This window comes from Colias philodice, chromosome 7 (assembly GCF_061535455.1).
Source record: "Colias philodice isolate Cphi_HAF_F1 chromosome 7, ilColPhil1 Martin Lab GWU primary, whole genome shotgun sequence".
NCBI lineage: Eukaryota > Metazoa > Arthropoda > Insecta > Lepidoptera > Pieridae > Colias > Colias philodice.
Window position 1 is genome coordinate 5,833,060 of NC_143092.1, and position 15,260 is coordinate 5,848,319.

Sequence of the window (15,260 nt, forward strand, 5' to 3'; positions counted from 1 at the left end):
AAATTAAAATAAGCAGCATATCGAGGGAAATTACATAAAAAATGAACGAATACATTCTATAATGAAAATTTTTTTCAATCGTTTTGATAGGAATCACAAGCAGAACAATTTTGAAATAATACAATCATTTCGATAAATAATTGTATGTAATCTATTAGAATACCATATGTTTATCTACAATCTACATAATACATCGTATTACATAGAGAATATTAAACCAACGTATTTAAACATCTTTAACCGAGTGTCACCATAACATAAATATCTTCAAACACAAACAATAGCAGAACTAAATTCATTTCCACATTGTTCTTAGTAAGAAGCAATCTCGTAACAATTAATAAAGTACGAACTACTTATCCAACTCAGTCCACAATACAATAAAGGTTGCCCCTTATAATAGCGACTGCTTGCTTTCAGCTGTGGTCCGTATTATTAGATTAACTTGACAAAAGCCAGGCGACTCATCGCTTAATTATTACGACTGCACACAAATCATTCTACTTCATTATCGCTCTCTCCTTAGGAACTTTTTTAATTGTGGTAGCCCCGCGGTAATTTGTGTGTTTTAGTGATGAATAAAAGCTATTATAGGTGAAGTTAAAATTATTTATGTGAAGCTCTTTCGAAATGGTACATACATTTTTATGCACTTAGTATTCAAGTATGTGTACAAATGCTATGAGATCTCAAAAGAATTAGGAATTAAAATTTTAAAAGACAATTCATATCCTTTTTCTTCTACTTTTTTTTAATCGTAATAAAAAATGTACATATGTATATCATACGTTTAAAGTGCATCGTTTAGTTAAATTCATAATTTCATAATTAGAATTAACACTCTATGGACGTATTCTATATTTCAAAAAAGTATTTTAACCATGAATAAACTAATAAAGTTATTTTTCCTTGTTACAGAATGTGAACATCATAAACTTGTCAATGAAGGAAGTTCATATGACTTCAGCCGACAATGCGGTCACAAGCCTCGAAACCTTTAGCTAAGAAGGGAGCTTTGAATAAAACATCTTTTAAAACCAAACCAGTAAAAAAACGAGCGAAAAAGAAAGTCGTAACCACAAAAAAAGTTAAGGCTTTGCAGAAATCGGTAAAAAATCTGAAAAAGAATAAAGATGATAATGCAGAAGTCAAAACTAGTAGCGAGTCAATTCCCAATGATAATCCTTCAACATCAACTGAAAATTCTAAAGCAGGACCATCGAAACCAAACAATACTAAAACTGAGACTCTTGCAAAAAAATCTAAAAAAGATCCCAAAGAAAAAAAGGATTTAAGTACGCCTAAGGTAGTAACAAAAAGAATTGTTGCAAAAAAATCCACAACTGTCGCTAAAAAAACTAAACCAAAAGTAAAAAAAGGATCCAAGGAAAGCGGTGATGATAATAAAAAACCTGGAAAATCAGCGAAGTCGAAAGCTCCACCAAAAAAAGGGAATGCTTCAGGAACCAAACCGAAAGACAATTTGGAAAAATTGTCCGATACAAATATTAAGGAAGAAGAAAGAAATGATTTAAAAATTAATGAAAAACTTGAGAAAGAAAAGCCTATGGAAGACACTTCAATTGCCAATAAGACAGGGTCGAGTGACATGAAACCAGAAGAAGCAAAGTTAGAATCGGAAAAACCAGGTAACGATAGTAAAAATGAAGTTACTAGTCCAAAATCAACTTCCATTATCCTATCGCCCAAAACTCCCAGATCAGATGTAGAAAGACCTCCTAAATTTTTTACATCAACTAGATCTCCAAGAACAGTAGATATAGATATCAAGTGCTGCAAAAATTCAAAGGGAAATTTAAGTGTTTCAGAAAGGTTTATATCAATGAAATGTGAAACAAAAACAGAAGAAAATAAAGAAAAAACATCTTCAAATACATTAGTTGCTCAAGGACCAGATATTGATGTCTATACATTCACTGAAAAGGTTGATTCTCCTAAAAGCATTTTATCTGATTTTAGAAATCCTATCAATAAAAATGTTGGGAGAGTTCGACCAATAGCCAGAGTGAAAGGTACCGTAATAGATAAGAAAAATGAATCAGAAAAGAAAAAATATTCTCCTCACAGGCCAATTGAAGAAGTAGTTAAACAACTAAAAGCTAGTAAAAAATCTGAAGATACTAGTACCGCTTCACAGCAGTCAGCTACAATTGATCTAAGTAGTTTGAACAAAAAGGATGAACCTAAACCAATAGTAAGTAAATCATATAAAATGGTGGCAAGAAAGTCCAGTGTAACGGGTAAACCTTTTAGTCCTACAAAATTTCTTGATCAAGATTCACCAAAACCTGACAATGATACTCCAGAAAAAACTACTACCACGAAGAAAACGGCTAAATCCAAAAAGCCAGTTAAGAAAAATATTATGTCCGATGAAGAAATAGATACTTCAAAATTTGCTTTTAATACAAAAATTAAACATTATAGCTCCTCTGAAGAAAGTGTAAGTGAATCAAATGATGATCAGGACTCAAAAGAATCATCAGGATCTGATTCACCAAAAAATAAGAAAACTAAAAATAAAAAATATAAAAGGATTACCGACAGTTCAAAGAAGAATACGTCAAAAGAATTGAAAGAACTTTCTAAAGACTCTTTAATTGATATAAAAGATACTTCTGCCTTACTAGGTAATGAAAAACCAAGTAAACGGCGATTGAAATTGTTATCAATGTGGAGTGGACCGAAAAAACACAGAATGGCATCATTGAATGCTTTAGCAAAAGTACATTGCTTATACGAGAACGAAAGTAGAAGTCATGTTGAATTAGGACTCATGAAAACCGTCGAACGGCAACCGATGCCTGGGACATCAAAAGTTGCCACTACGAAGAAAAAAGAGCCCAAAATAAAAGAATCTGAGAAAGAAAGCACTTCAGAGTCCGAATACGAAATGAAGAAGGAAAAGGAAAAAGAAAGTTCTGATAGTTCAGACGAAAATCCTCCCCAAAGAACATTAAGAGGGGTACCAGGTATTAGAAGTGCGGGCAAATATTGGGATCCTAAATCGTCCACTTCATCAAGCGAAGATAGCGAACTCGAATCAAAAGTTAAAGTTAATGTTGAAAGAAAGAAAACTATTACAAAAACTGCAACAGTAACAAAGTCTGATTCCGAAAAACCGTCACCTAAAATGAAAAAGACTGCTGGGGTTCCAGTAAAGAAAAAAAGAAATAGAAACGAAGTTGTTATGGATTTAAAGGATATGGTGGTACAAAAGCGCATGGCCAGCTTAAATGCAACAGCTATTTTAGCGGCAAGTTATGAGAAGCGTTCACCAAAATCCAGCAAAGATGAAAGCACTTCTGACTCTTGTAGCGATGAATCTTTTTCTCAGAAGCCAAAAAACGTCAAAGATTCCGGCGTGAAGTCGGAAGTAAAAAACGAAGAACCTAAAAAAGAAATTGAAGACCCACTCCCAGACCGAAAACAAAAAGTAGAGGTGATTGTTAATCAAGATACCGACGTGACCATAACTGGAGTCTATTCAACACACCATCACGAGGGGTTTTGCACCGTTTCGGGAATGCAGTACCGAATTTCTTCAACAAGTCACACTCAGACTACGGCCACAGCTAATTGTGAAAAGGTGAGCTTTATTGTCTAATTTTCTTTACATTATTGTTCAAAATTTTATTAAAATCTGCTTCTAAATTTGAAAGCACAAGGTTACCAAAATAACCAAAAAATAATTCCATTAAAAGCCAACAAATGAAGCTTAACGCTGGCACGTAATAAAGATTATACCGTAGGCATTTTGGATCTCATTAATACCCGGTAATGAAGTAAGTTCGACGTAAACACGCCTCGGGACTTCATCCCGCACATTATCCTTCATCGCTTCACTTAAAGATTGCAACGAAATTCCAACCCTTTGTTCGTATAATAACGATACATTTTCACTTAAAGCCGTTAAATAATTTAAGTTGTAAAGATTTGCGCGGAAAGCGAATAACCCTGGCGTTCTCCTCGACGGTAATTGTTTTGTCTAACACGTACATTATAAATGTGTGGGTGTACAATCATAAACAATTGATTAAATCCCTTAAATTGGTACTTATTTCATGGAGCTAATTTCTTACTAATTGGCGGATTCTCTCGTAAATCGTATTTCGCTTTAACAATTTATTTACTATACATACTTAGCTTACTAGCTATCATGATTAAAATAACATTTATTGTAATGTTCAAATTATAATAGTATGGTGTCAGACGTTATTAATTTTCAAATTGTATCATGACAATGATGAATGATTGAACTGGCTATTTCAGGCTACTATCACAGTAGCTCCAAATGTTTAAGTACTTAGTTACTAAGCTATTTTTTACCTTTAAAGCCTTATTCATTAATGGACCAGTCCTTAAGAAATAGTATGAACTTTTATCGTTTTTATTAAATTTTGCAAGTTAATTAAACCTTTGAATAATAAACATAAAACTTCCAAAAGCTATCCGCGGGTTATGATATAAGTTTATTAATATTTATTAATAAATAGAAACTTGTATTTGCTCACAAGCGCCCGCAGTTTAGAAAAAAGTGCGCGGTAATCTGTCTCTCTATAATATTGATGTTATCTAATCATTCCGCTATGCATTCCTTTACGCACGATCTGCGCGTACGCGAGATAAAAGACACATAGTGTATTGCAATTTTGTATTTCTTTCAATAGGATCTATATGAGATTCTTCTAGAGACGTCGCTCTGCTCTATCTATAATTATAGGTACTTTTATAGATAGAGTAGAAGAGCTTTAATATCTATCTATACGAGCTTTTTCTAGAGACGTCGCTTTCCTGCTCTATCTATAATACTTCTATATAGATACATTAATAGATAATAAGAAGAGTTTAAATCAATGTTATTATACAGGAGGGATGCTCACGAGATGAAGGCGCCCGATACACGCCGTTATCAGCGCTGTCTTCAATGCAGCCTCCCGCTGAACATGCCCATCCTCATCCACACCCAGGTGATTTATAATTATAATTATTTAGTTAAAAGCTTTAGTACATAATCAGCCGTGAATGAGTATCATCAAACAGAAGTTTCTTACACATATAAGACAACGAGTTTTTTTTGGTAATATATGAGAAACTTGTTTTACTAAAAGCTTTATTACCATACTACGTAACATAATGATTAAATTGATATCGAACGCCCAACCAATTCAAGCTATTATTCAAAATGTACCTATAGGTATCTACGCCAATTATTTTGTAGATTGTATTACTCGTATAAAATACAACATCAAATTCAACTGTCAATGTGATTTCATAGAAAGAATCCAATAAATGCTCACTTTTTCGCCATTATAAGTGAGGAAATCGATAATTCTGAAGCCAATATCAAACAGTGCGATAGTGCTGATCTGTAGTCTACGGGCGGAGGCTGATAAGTGCACTCTTTAATAACTGAGGGTTGGACAATGTTGGCAGTGCGCCCAGGAGACATAGGCAATGTACTTTTGAAATGTATAGCGATTTAATATTTCAACGGAGCTTTGATAGATAATACGGTTACCATCTTGTTACGGTTTCCAGATTGTCATTTTAGGTGATGGTATTTTTTTTGGGATAAGTAATAATAATCGATCGTTACGGGAAAATTGACTTTATACTTTCCGTAAACTAACTAAAGAATTAAATAATCGATGCATCTATATCATTGTGAGTCATGTCGATACTTAAAAGAATTGCACAAAGTGGAAATAACATTGAAATAAATTTCTTCGATACAAAACTTCATTTTGTAATCGAGGATGTAATGAAAAATTTTTTTGAACATTTAATCGTAACTGAAATCGATTCACAATTGCAGCTCTTTGTATTTTATAGACGTTTTTACTTATTAATAAGAAAAATAACTTTCTACAAAATAAAGGTAGAAAATAATAATAATACAATTCTCACTGAGTGTGGAATAATAATGGAATAAGATAACTTTCTGTAAATACGTAGATAATACATAATGTTGATCCTCTGTGTGGGTTCGCTGCTTTGGTGACTGATCCTATTCAAGCCAAAGCGCGGCTTGCCTCCCGAAATAAACTATCCCTTAGAACTTGTATCTTGATTCAAATCATAATAGTTTGTTGAATAAAAGGAAAACTGTAAAAATATTCATTGTTAATACACTGATATGGTGTTTATTCCATTTGTATCCTATTTTATTTAAAACTTAAATAAACGAATATTCAATCTTATCTACTTCTATTCAGCCAATCACAAAAAACAATTTTATGTGATGCGCTATGAAATTTACATCCGAACAAAAAACAATTATCTGCTATACGTATGGAACTAACGAAACAAAAATATTCGAAAACTTTAATAAAATAATTACACAGAAGCGAAATAATTCCCCAAGTTAATCCAATTACCGAGAGCTTTCGCGGGAACATTTTTATATCTATTGACAAACGCGCCATGGTTTTACCCGGACAAGCTATTGAATTTATTAACCGGAACTGAATTAATTTGAAATGTCGCACCTGATGTATTAAATTAAGTGTTTTTTCATTTCACCGTTGATATTCAGTAGTTTTATAATGGCTTCTGATTTATGTCTACTGAAATGTGTCGAAATTAGCTTGTTGGTCTTTAAAATTATGTTCCATCTATATTATTTGTGATACTCATAACCTGATCTTAGTGCTTTTATGTGTTTCGTTCGGATTTAAGAGATAGTAGCTGTGTTAACAACAAACAACGATACCTTAATGCCTTAATGCCTTAATGCCTTAAAAACATTCCTCCAATTTATTTTTCTCTTCACTTATACATTTTGTATTTCTGTAAAAAGTACACATTAAGTACAAAGGATTTATGAAAAATTGAGTCAATTTATGAAATTTAAACCATCAATCCTGGCTTAATTTGATTAATATGCAATAACAAGGCTTCATTCGACCTAGAAAAGCATTTTGTGAAATTAATTTACATATTCAACCATATTATCATGTACACGATACATAAACATTTTCCCACGTCGGACTCAGCTACAATAAAACTAGCTTTAAGCTGTTAAGACGGCGGGTGGCGGGCGTAGCTATCAACAAACCGAAACGCCTTCAATTTGCAACAACATTTAATTTCCGCGGCTAAACGGAATCTCTCTCCACTGCTCGTTCATTAGCGACTAAGCAGCGTTGCCTATTTGTTATCTCGCAAGAAAAACCAATGCGCATTCCCCAGTCCCTACCATCAACATCGCAGTATAAAAAGGCGGGAAAATGAAAACGCGGTTAAATGAAAACGCGGGAATCCAATGTTATTTGAGTTAATCATAAAAGCCGAACGACTGAGCGACTCGGTTTCGCTTCTTGTTTTGTTTGCTCAGATAAATGTGTGACAACTTGGAGATATGTTTCAAGTATATTTACTTTTATTTTGCTTTGATTTGTTTAAACGACGTATCCATGTGTTCATTGTAATTGTGTCGTGTTCGTGTATTGGATCCACTCACCCGTAATTGATGCTTTTTCTTCTCTAAAAAAATGGTTGCATGTAAAGTCGGTTTTACGGGCGAAGATTTTACGTGACAACGTCTTTTTCTCGGTAGAATATTTATGTGCTGCGCGCGCGGCAGACCGCGGGCCTCTCTCTCGTTCGGTGACTCATCGTAACGTTACCGAGCGTTACACTTTTTCATAAGTGACTCCCAGCCGCAACCTAATTTATAACGCGAATCATGTAAAAAGAACGCTGGATGAAAGTGATGGGGTGTGTTTTGGCATGTATCGAGTTTAGCACGAAAGTTATTTGCTGCTTATTTTATTTTTGAAGTAGGCTCTCGAGTCGTGGCTTCGCAACTACATATTTGTTATTCTTATACCACCTCATAACATCAAATAGACCAATAAATCGCCAATGCGCAGCTTAACCGTCAGCGTTCTTTTTACATGACGCGACCTATAAGACGTTGTCACGTCAAAAATTATTTTTACTTGTTAATAGTCTTCGTTTCTTTTTTCATTTCAAGCCACACAAATATAGACGCGTATATTACATCCCATCAAAAACATCCTGTAAAAAACCCAAGTCTCGCAGCTCAGTCTTTCTACCGTCAAAAGTTGTGAGATCCATGTAATACCAAGTCGGTTAATCTATTTAGTGTCTACTTGAAGGACCTTCTGTCTTAAGTTATTACATAAGTTATTATCATGCCAATATTAAAAATATTTAACGTTTTAAACAAATAGATCGACTTGGACATCGCTTGATTTGATTATTAGTATGTATCACACTACACAGCACGACGCGACGGGCCAGCGACCAACAGGAACGAGATTTTCAATCGCGTGAGGCGCGAGAGACTAAAGAATCTAATATAATATTGTAATATTCATTTTGTTTTCATGCGATGTCCAAGTCGATCTATTTGTTTAAAACGTTAAATATTTTTAATATTGGCATGATAATAACTTATGTAATAACTTAAGACAGAAGGTCCTTCAAGTAGACACTAAATAGATTAACCGACTTGGTATTACATGGATCTCACAACTTTTGACGGTAGAAAGACTGAGCTGCGAGACTTGGGTTTTTTACAGGATGTTTTTGATGGGATCTCACTTCTTTTTGTAGAGCCTTTCTTTTTGATACCATCTACTTCTAACGAATTTTGTTAAAGGTCTTATGATAATTTCTTATTTTTATATGTAGTCTTCCTCTTTTTCTTTTCCGGTACTACTTCTTGAGCTTCAGCCACAGTTTTTCTCAAAGCCCACTCCCTGTCTCTATGGGCTTTTCTCGGAGGCTTTGATGTCTCAATTTTTGACAAGTCTGGACGGTAAATACTTCTTAATCTGTTGTATTCACAAATTCTGCCGTCCTTTAACTAGAAAGCCGTTAAGCCCACGAAGTGAGTTTCGAGTAAATGGCAAAAAACACGGAAATCGTTATTTATTAAAAATTATGACACTTAGAATAATTATTGTGAGATACATCGATCGAAATTTAATTATATTATATATAAATAATAGTTTTTACCCAGAAACTGTTATAATTTATTTTTAAATTCATTTTTTCTCGTTTAGTTCAGCATATAATCTGAAAATTTTAACTATTTACTGGACAAGACGGCCGTTAACATACCATAGCGACTTTTTAGCTAAGTAATTAAGTATTTTTATTTTCATTTTGTGATTTTTTTTTTATTTAGTAATAAAATGCTTACCTAAAACGTCGTTAAGCTACTATAACTACTTTTAAGCTATGACTTTCGCTTTAATTTAAATTTCAAAAACTTAATAATCAACGGTTAAGGGCTTTTAGATGCTTTTGTACTATGATTCTATATAGTTGTACTAAATTTTAATCTTACTAATGTTAAAAATTTGCTGCTGTCTGAGGCTTTGCTCTCGGGAATTACATCCTCTAGGTCAACCAATGGAAAGGAAAAGGATCAAAAGCTTTTAGGTTTAAGTATTAAGGATTTAAACACTATCTAAATTAATGGTTTTTGCGTCTGTTTGTGAGTAACAAGTATTGTAACTCTTTTACTAAATGACTCTTTTAAGTTGTTGATAAAATTAACCTTTATTTCTCGTCATGTTCACGTTTATTTCATTACAGAGGCTCATTAAGGGGTTAAGATTATAGATAAATCTTCTCGCTTTTCTTTTTGGAACCGTATTTTCATTTAGAATTGCAATTATAACGTTATTTTATAAATACTCTTCTGCGAAGCCATCATACGAGTCACGGATATGTGAGTACATAATATAGAACCACAAACAATGTAAACATTTATGTTTACTTTGTTTGTACGTTTCCTGAAAAAAAAATTAAAACTTGTGCAAGAGGTTTTTAATAAAAAACACCCTGGTTTCAATAGGGCTTCAAGCTCTTACATGTGGGATGCTCTTAATAAATAATGTAGAACCGCTTATCAAATGATTAGAAGACTCTTTGTATTTCATCCACATTTAGAAAATATAATATACCAGAATATGTGGAAAATAGCAGGAGGTAGAAAACTTTTTATTTGCTACCATGTAAAAAAATACAAATCTTAATAATCTAATATAAAGAAAAGAAAAAATAGCAATAGTGGCAAAATGGTCTCCCGTGGGAAGGTCAAAGGTAACGTGTACTCATAACAATTTTTGTATTACCATCTCTAGTACATTGCTTGACAGTCGATTACTTATTCCACCCAAGTGGTATATAACATAATTAATAAATCGTTTTAAAAATTAAATACATAGTATAGACTGCCTATGTCTTCTTTCTCGGTTACAGAGACAAATCTGAGTCTAAACAGAGAAGTACGATTGAAAGTTCGCACTGTCGTGACCATTACCTACCAAAATTTTCGTAACTTTGACTTGTTATATTTTCCGTAATTTAGCTGCTAGATTGTTTAAAACTTAGTAAACTTGATCAGAAATAATACGTCTTGTAAAAGAAAATCAAAAGCAATCGGTACTCTGCTTGGGGGCGACATTATTTCATCATCACTCTCATCCCCAAAACTGATGCATCACCAGAATCGGATAACTGCCTTTTAGCTAAAAAATGAGGGTTAGCTGCTTTGTAGCTAAGCAAAAAAGTGTTATTAGAATTTGTCCTAAATAAAATTACTTAACTAAAAAAGCGTTAAGGGCGAGTAACTGCAAATAAGGTAAGGATTTCCATTGGAATAGTTATATGAAAGCTTATCATAAAGCAGTTATAGTCCTTTTGCGTCCCTATAGTCAAGTATAATCTGATAACGTACTTTTAGTCAAGTAAAAAGCTAAAAAATAATTATTAAATCTGGCGGTTAAGGTACTTTAAAGGAAATTTAGCGAAGTAGTGTTGGTTAGACGCTTTCAAGTTATGGAATCGCTGAAAATTGTGTTATTTAACGGCTTACAATATTTTCATATCTCTATAACTATTAATGCTAGAGAAATGATTCTTAGACAGAAAGATAGAGAATTTTGAACTCTGTCACCCTACATTTAAAACTGAAAATTGACCATTTGTTGGTTAACGGCTTTTTAGTTAAAGGACGGCAGAATTGATGATTCCTGCGCTTTAATACTTCCAAAGTCGAACTTTGGTTTGGTTATTTCGACCGACACTATTAAGTAATTATATTTGAAGACTAAGGTATTTATGTAAGTTCCTTAAAATTAACCAAACAACATCCCAATCGTAAGCAAATAATATCAGTAAACTAATGAGCAAGCCTTTTAGTCGTAAATGTAATTTATCAATCGAAATTATAAATGAAAATCGCAAACTTATAGGTTAGGTTTCGAGGCACATCCGAACAGCATGAGGGCGCTCGCACGTATGCGTGCGGCTGCCGCTCGCTCGAAGCCATTCACATTTCATTGTTCTGTCATTTTGGCGTATATTTTGCTTGTCAGTCAATAGAGTAAAATAGAGGCCAGTCTGTCTGTAAGGAGGCTAGTCGCGCCAACAATTTATATATAACAGATTTAAATTATAATATATTGTTTTATTAGATTTTCGTACTTCAAGGTCATGTCCAATCATGTGTTTTTCATTACGTCGACCATTTTACAAGTAATAATGTTGTTCAGTTTCATGGGCTAAACACACCCTTACCCACCCTATACCCCCTCCCTTGCCTCATATGGTAGGTACCTATCTACACCTATTAAATTTATAACCACCACCAACCACCAACTGCATAAATAACTTTGTAATCCCATATATTTATATGGGATTACAAAGTTATTGATGCAGTTGGTGTATTTGGAAAACTGGACCGAAATTACAAAATATTTAAGTTTTCCCATGATTAAGACACTAAACTCTATATGTATTCCAAATATGAAGCTTCTAAGTCTGCTAGAAGTGCCTTGGACTTTTGATGATCGGTGAGTCAGTGAGTGACAAAATTTAGAAACTTTAACAAGTTGTCATTCTTAAACTACTGGTTCAAATTGACTGAAATTTTAAATATTCCGTGTTTATACAATGCCGGATTAGTTACTGAAGATTCAGGTTTCTTGCTTTATCCACAACCGAATTATAGGGGGTCGAAAAAGGCCCGAATTGCTTCGAGAAAAGGATGGTACGGCCGTGCCGCTTTTTTTTTGCTCGACTTGGCGGGGGCACTGCCGTGCCCCCAGATTTCTTCATCCAATTAGAAATGTAGTTTAACATTTAGGTTCATGGAATTTCATACAACACTGCCGTAAATTGTAACGTTACTTTGGAGTTCATTAAAACGAAACATAATATTTTTATCCGTTATTATTCCAACATTTTCCTTACGTTATTTGATCGCTAGACGGCAATGTTTGTTCTATAACTAAACAGATTGAGAAAATAGAGTCGGTACGTGGTTATGATCGTTTACATAAAGCGTCCCTGTACTTAACGGGTATTATACCCTTAGCAAATGGCTAAGTGGCCAACTAGCAAGTACGTGTTGACACGCCGGCTTATCATGGGCTACGTTATAAAATTGAGTGGCCGATAGCGAGCCACTCTTGGTTACGACTTTTGTTTTCTTTGTATAGTAATTGGAACGACTAGGACATAACGTTTGGTAGATTGTTACCTTAGCATGTCAATAATAATGGAATTTAAATGACCAGTTTTTAGTAGGTTATGTTTAACAATAAAATGTGTTTAAGTCTATATGAAAAAGCTCGCGATTAGACCAAAGGCTTTTCTGATATAATGCTGTGTATTAAAAAGTTATTTAAATGTTTTGCGATTCCCAAAATACGTACTCACTTTTCGTATGGTATTGACTTCTGAATGGTATATTCCTATTAGGGCCGATTTTTCAATGCTTGGATAAAACCTATCCGTCCAATAAAGTATTACGCGATAATATTATAATGTCACGTAAACTGTCGAATACGGGCAATTAGAATACGTTTTTAAAATGTTAGTTTAATACATTATTCGACGAATAAGTTTTATCCAAGCATTGAAAAATCGGCCCTTAATGTAATTAAAATCAAACATATTGTTATTAAAAAGTTATGTCAAATACCCCTCTAGCTCAGTTTAATTTTTGATCTATTGAACATGTTCTTCTTTAATACTTAATTTATGTGCAATTAATAATTTGTTTTTCACAGTACCGGAGTTGGGAGGTCTTACACGCAGGGCGGGGTGCTCCAGTGCTTTTTCCGCGCCTTCGCCAGCTGCACACCATGACCCAGGTATGTTAATTTATTTGAAATATTCCAAATGTATTTATTTTTACAATGTAAGGTATTCATTGTATTGTATCAGCTATCGTTAGCATCATACTAGCTACGGTTAAGTATTCTGTGCTAGCATGTCAAAAAATAGAATGATAACTTCTTAAATTAAGGGCCGATTTTTCAATGCTTGGATAAAACTTATCCGTCCAATTAAGTATTACACGATAATATTAAAATGTCACGTAAACTGTCAAATACGGGCAATTAGAATACGTTTTTAAAATGGTAGTTTTATACATTAACTATTCGACGAATAAGTTTTATCCAAGCATTTAAAAATCGGCCCTTAGAATATGACAACTAACAATGTAACGAAGAGATAGATCAATGTATTTAATTTTTTATAAGACGTTAGAGAAACCCAAAATTCCCATAATCTAATTTCGTTATATATCCAAAAATGTTGTTTAATTTAAAAGTATCCGCTGTTATAAGTTGCCAGTTCTATGAATACAAATTAACGTATAAGGTCGAATACTAATTTTCCTCTTGAGTTCTTGCGGACGTCACAACAATTAAGAAAAGAAAAAGTTTCCACACTTTGAAAAATTTGTAAGCTACGTTGTGTTTTATTGGCTTCAATTTGAAACTGTAAACATGGAGTATTAATATTTCATTTCTCAAGTATTGAGTATGAACTTTGTTGTGATGTATAAAAACTTTTATAATTACCCATGTTCTTCGGGTATCTGAAATTCATAGAACCTTCTCTAAATTAGTTTGTTAGTATTTAGTAACAATATCCCATAATATATGCCATGATGGGTTATTTTTATTGTGTGGTTTACTGTAAATATATCATGATTTGAAATGATAAAAACTTTCCTTATAAATTTTTCAAACATCGCATTTATAAATATTATCTTCTCATATTCATCCGAATGGCAATATGTTATATTGACATTTTTATAAGAACTAGTAAATATATTGCAAAACCTACATGGAACCTGTAATGAAAATTCGTAGAATGTAAATTCAATCTATTTGAAAAATACGGTTGACGGACGTTCTCAGAACTGCGGAAATCTGAATCGGAAATCATTATTACAATTCTGGGAAATTTTCAAGTTTAAGCGCATTTAACATTGAAATTTCTGGTAATTTTATTCACTCCGTGATTTCGATTAGCTTAAATCAAAATTCTGCTGAACTTCTCTTGCATGGATTACAACTGAATATTCCAGGATACTTTAATTTCATATTAAGTTCTGTTATTACTTAGAGAGATAATTTTACTTTTTTCCGAAAGTTAATTGCATTCACTTATTATAAATAGGTACCTACATAATTATATTTGTTTTAACGTAGGTAATTTTAAAATCTGCGGTAGTTGCAGTACCTATTCATAAAAACGTAGATTAATTAACGCAAACATGCTTCTCTCTATTTCATTTAATAGTTATACATCAACTCATATTACTACTTATTCAGTATTCAGCATTTAATATGATTAGTTAAACGATGTACCTAAAGCATTATTAAATGCTACGTAAAACTTACACGATACTAATACCACCTTGATAATATAATACTATACTAGTACCTACTAATACATTAAATTACCATGTAAATTGAAATCAAACATTTAACATTGCTTGTTTTTAATTTGTCTGTATTAGCGTAGTGAGATAGTTTATGAAGTGTGGCAACCCTAAAAGAAGCACAGTTTTGCGAGTTCCTTTGATATCGCAACCTCTTGTAGTTTCAACTCTCAACCCTACATTCGGTTAAGTAATTAATTCTTTTGCCGTTCTGTTTGCATAAATCAGTTTTCTGTCGACTTGAACCGTATAAACAGTGAATTTTAAATCAATTCTCAATTATTTAAGAGAACAGTGTTTAAAGCTATTAATGAATAATATTTTGAATCGATTTATTTCACTTTTCGCTCAGTAATATGACCACTGTATAATATATTTTCAGGACGAATCAAAACTTTAAAACTATTTATTTTACACGGTTTTCTTTCTTCAAATTTTTGCGTTAGCTTGACAAGATTTTCACGTTTTGATTTTATATATTTCAAAAAACAATAAAACTTTGCAGACT

At 32.9% G+C, this 15,260-nt stretch overlaps 1 protein-coding gene across 3 annotated transcripts in view; it reads left to right on the forward strand.

Moving 5' to 3' along the window:
- The window catches only part of Hers (Histone gene-specific Epigenetic Repressor in late S phase), a 172,476-nt gene that overhangs the window by 34,184 nt on the left and 123,032 nt on the right, over nucleotides 1-15,260 (forward strand). For all 3 annotated transcript variants that reach the window (XM_089697318.1, XM_089697319.1, XM_089697320.1), the window contains exons 2-4: nucleotides 919-3,610; nucleotides 4,892-4,991; nucleotides 13,083-13,166. In XM_089697318.1, the coding sequence (XP_089553444.1) occupies nucleotides 974-3,610; nucleotides 4,892-4,991; nucleotides 13,083-13,166 (2,821 nt within the window). In that variant the 5' untranslated portion in view covers nucleotides 919-973. The remainder of the gene's footprint in view (nucleotides 1-918; nucleotides 3,611-4,891; nucleotides 4,992-13,082; nucleotides 13,167-15,260) is intronic.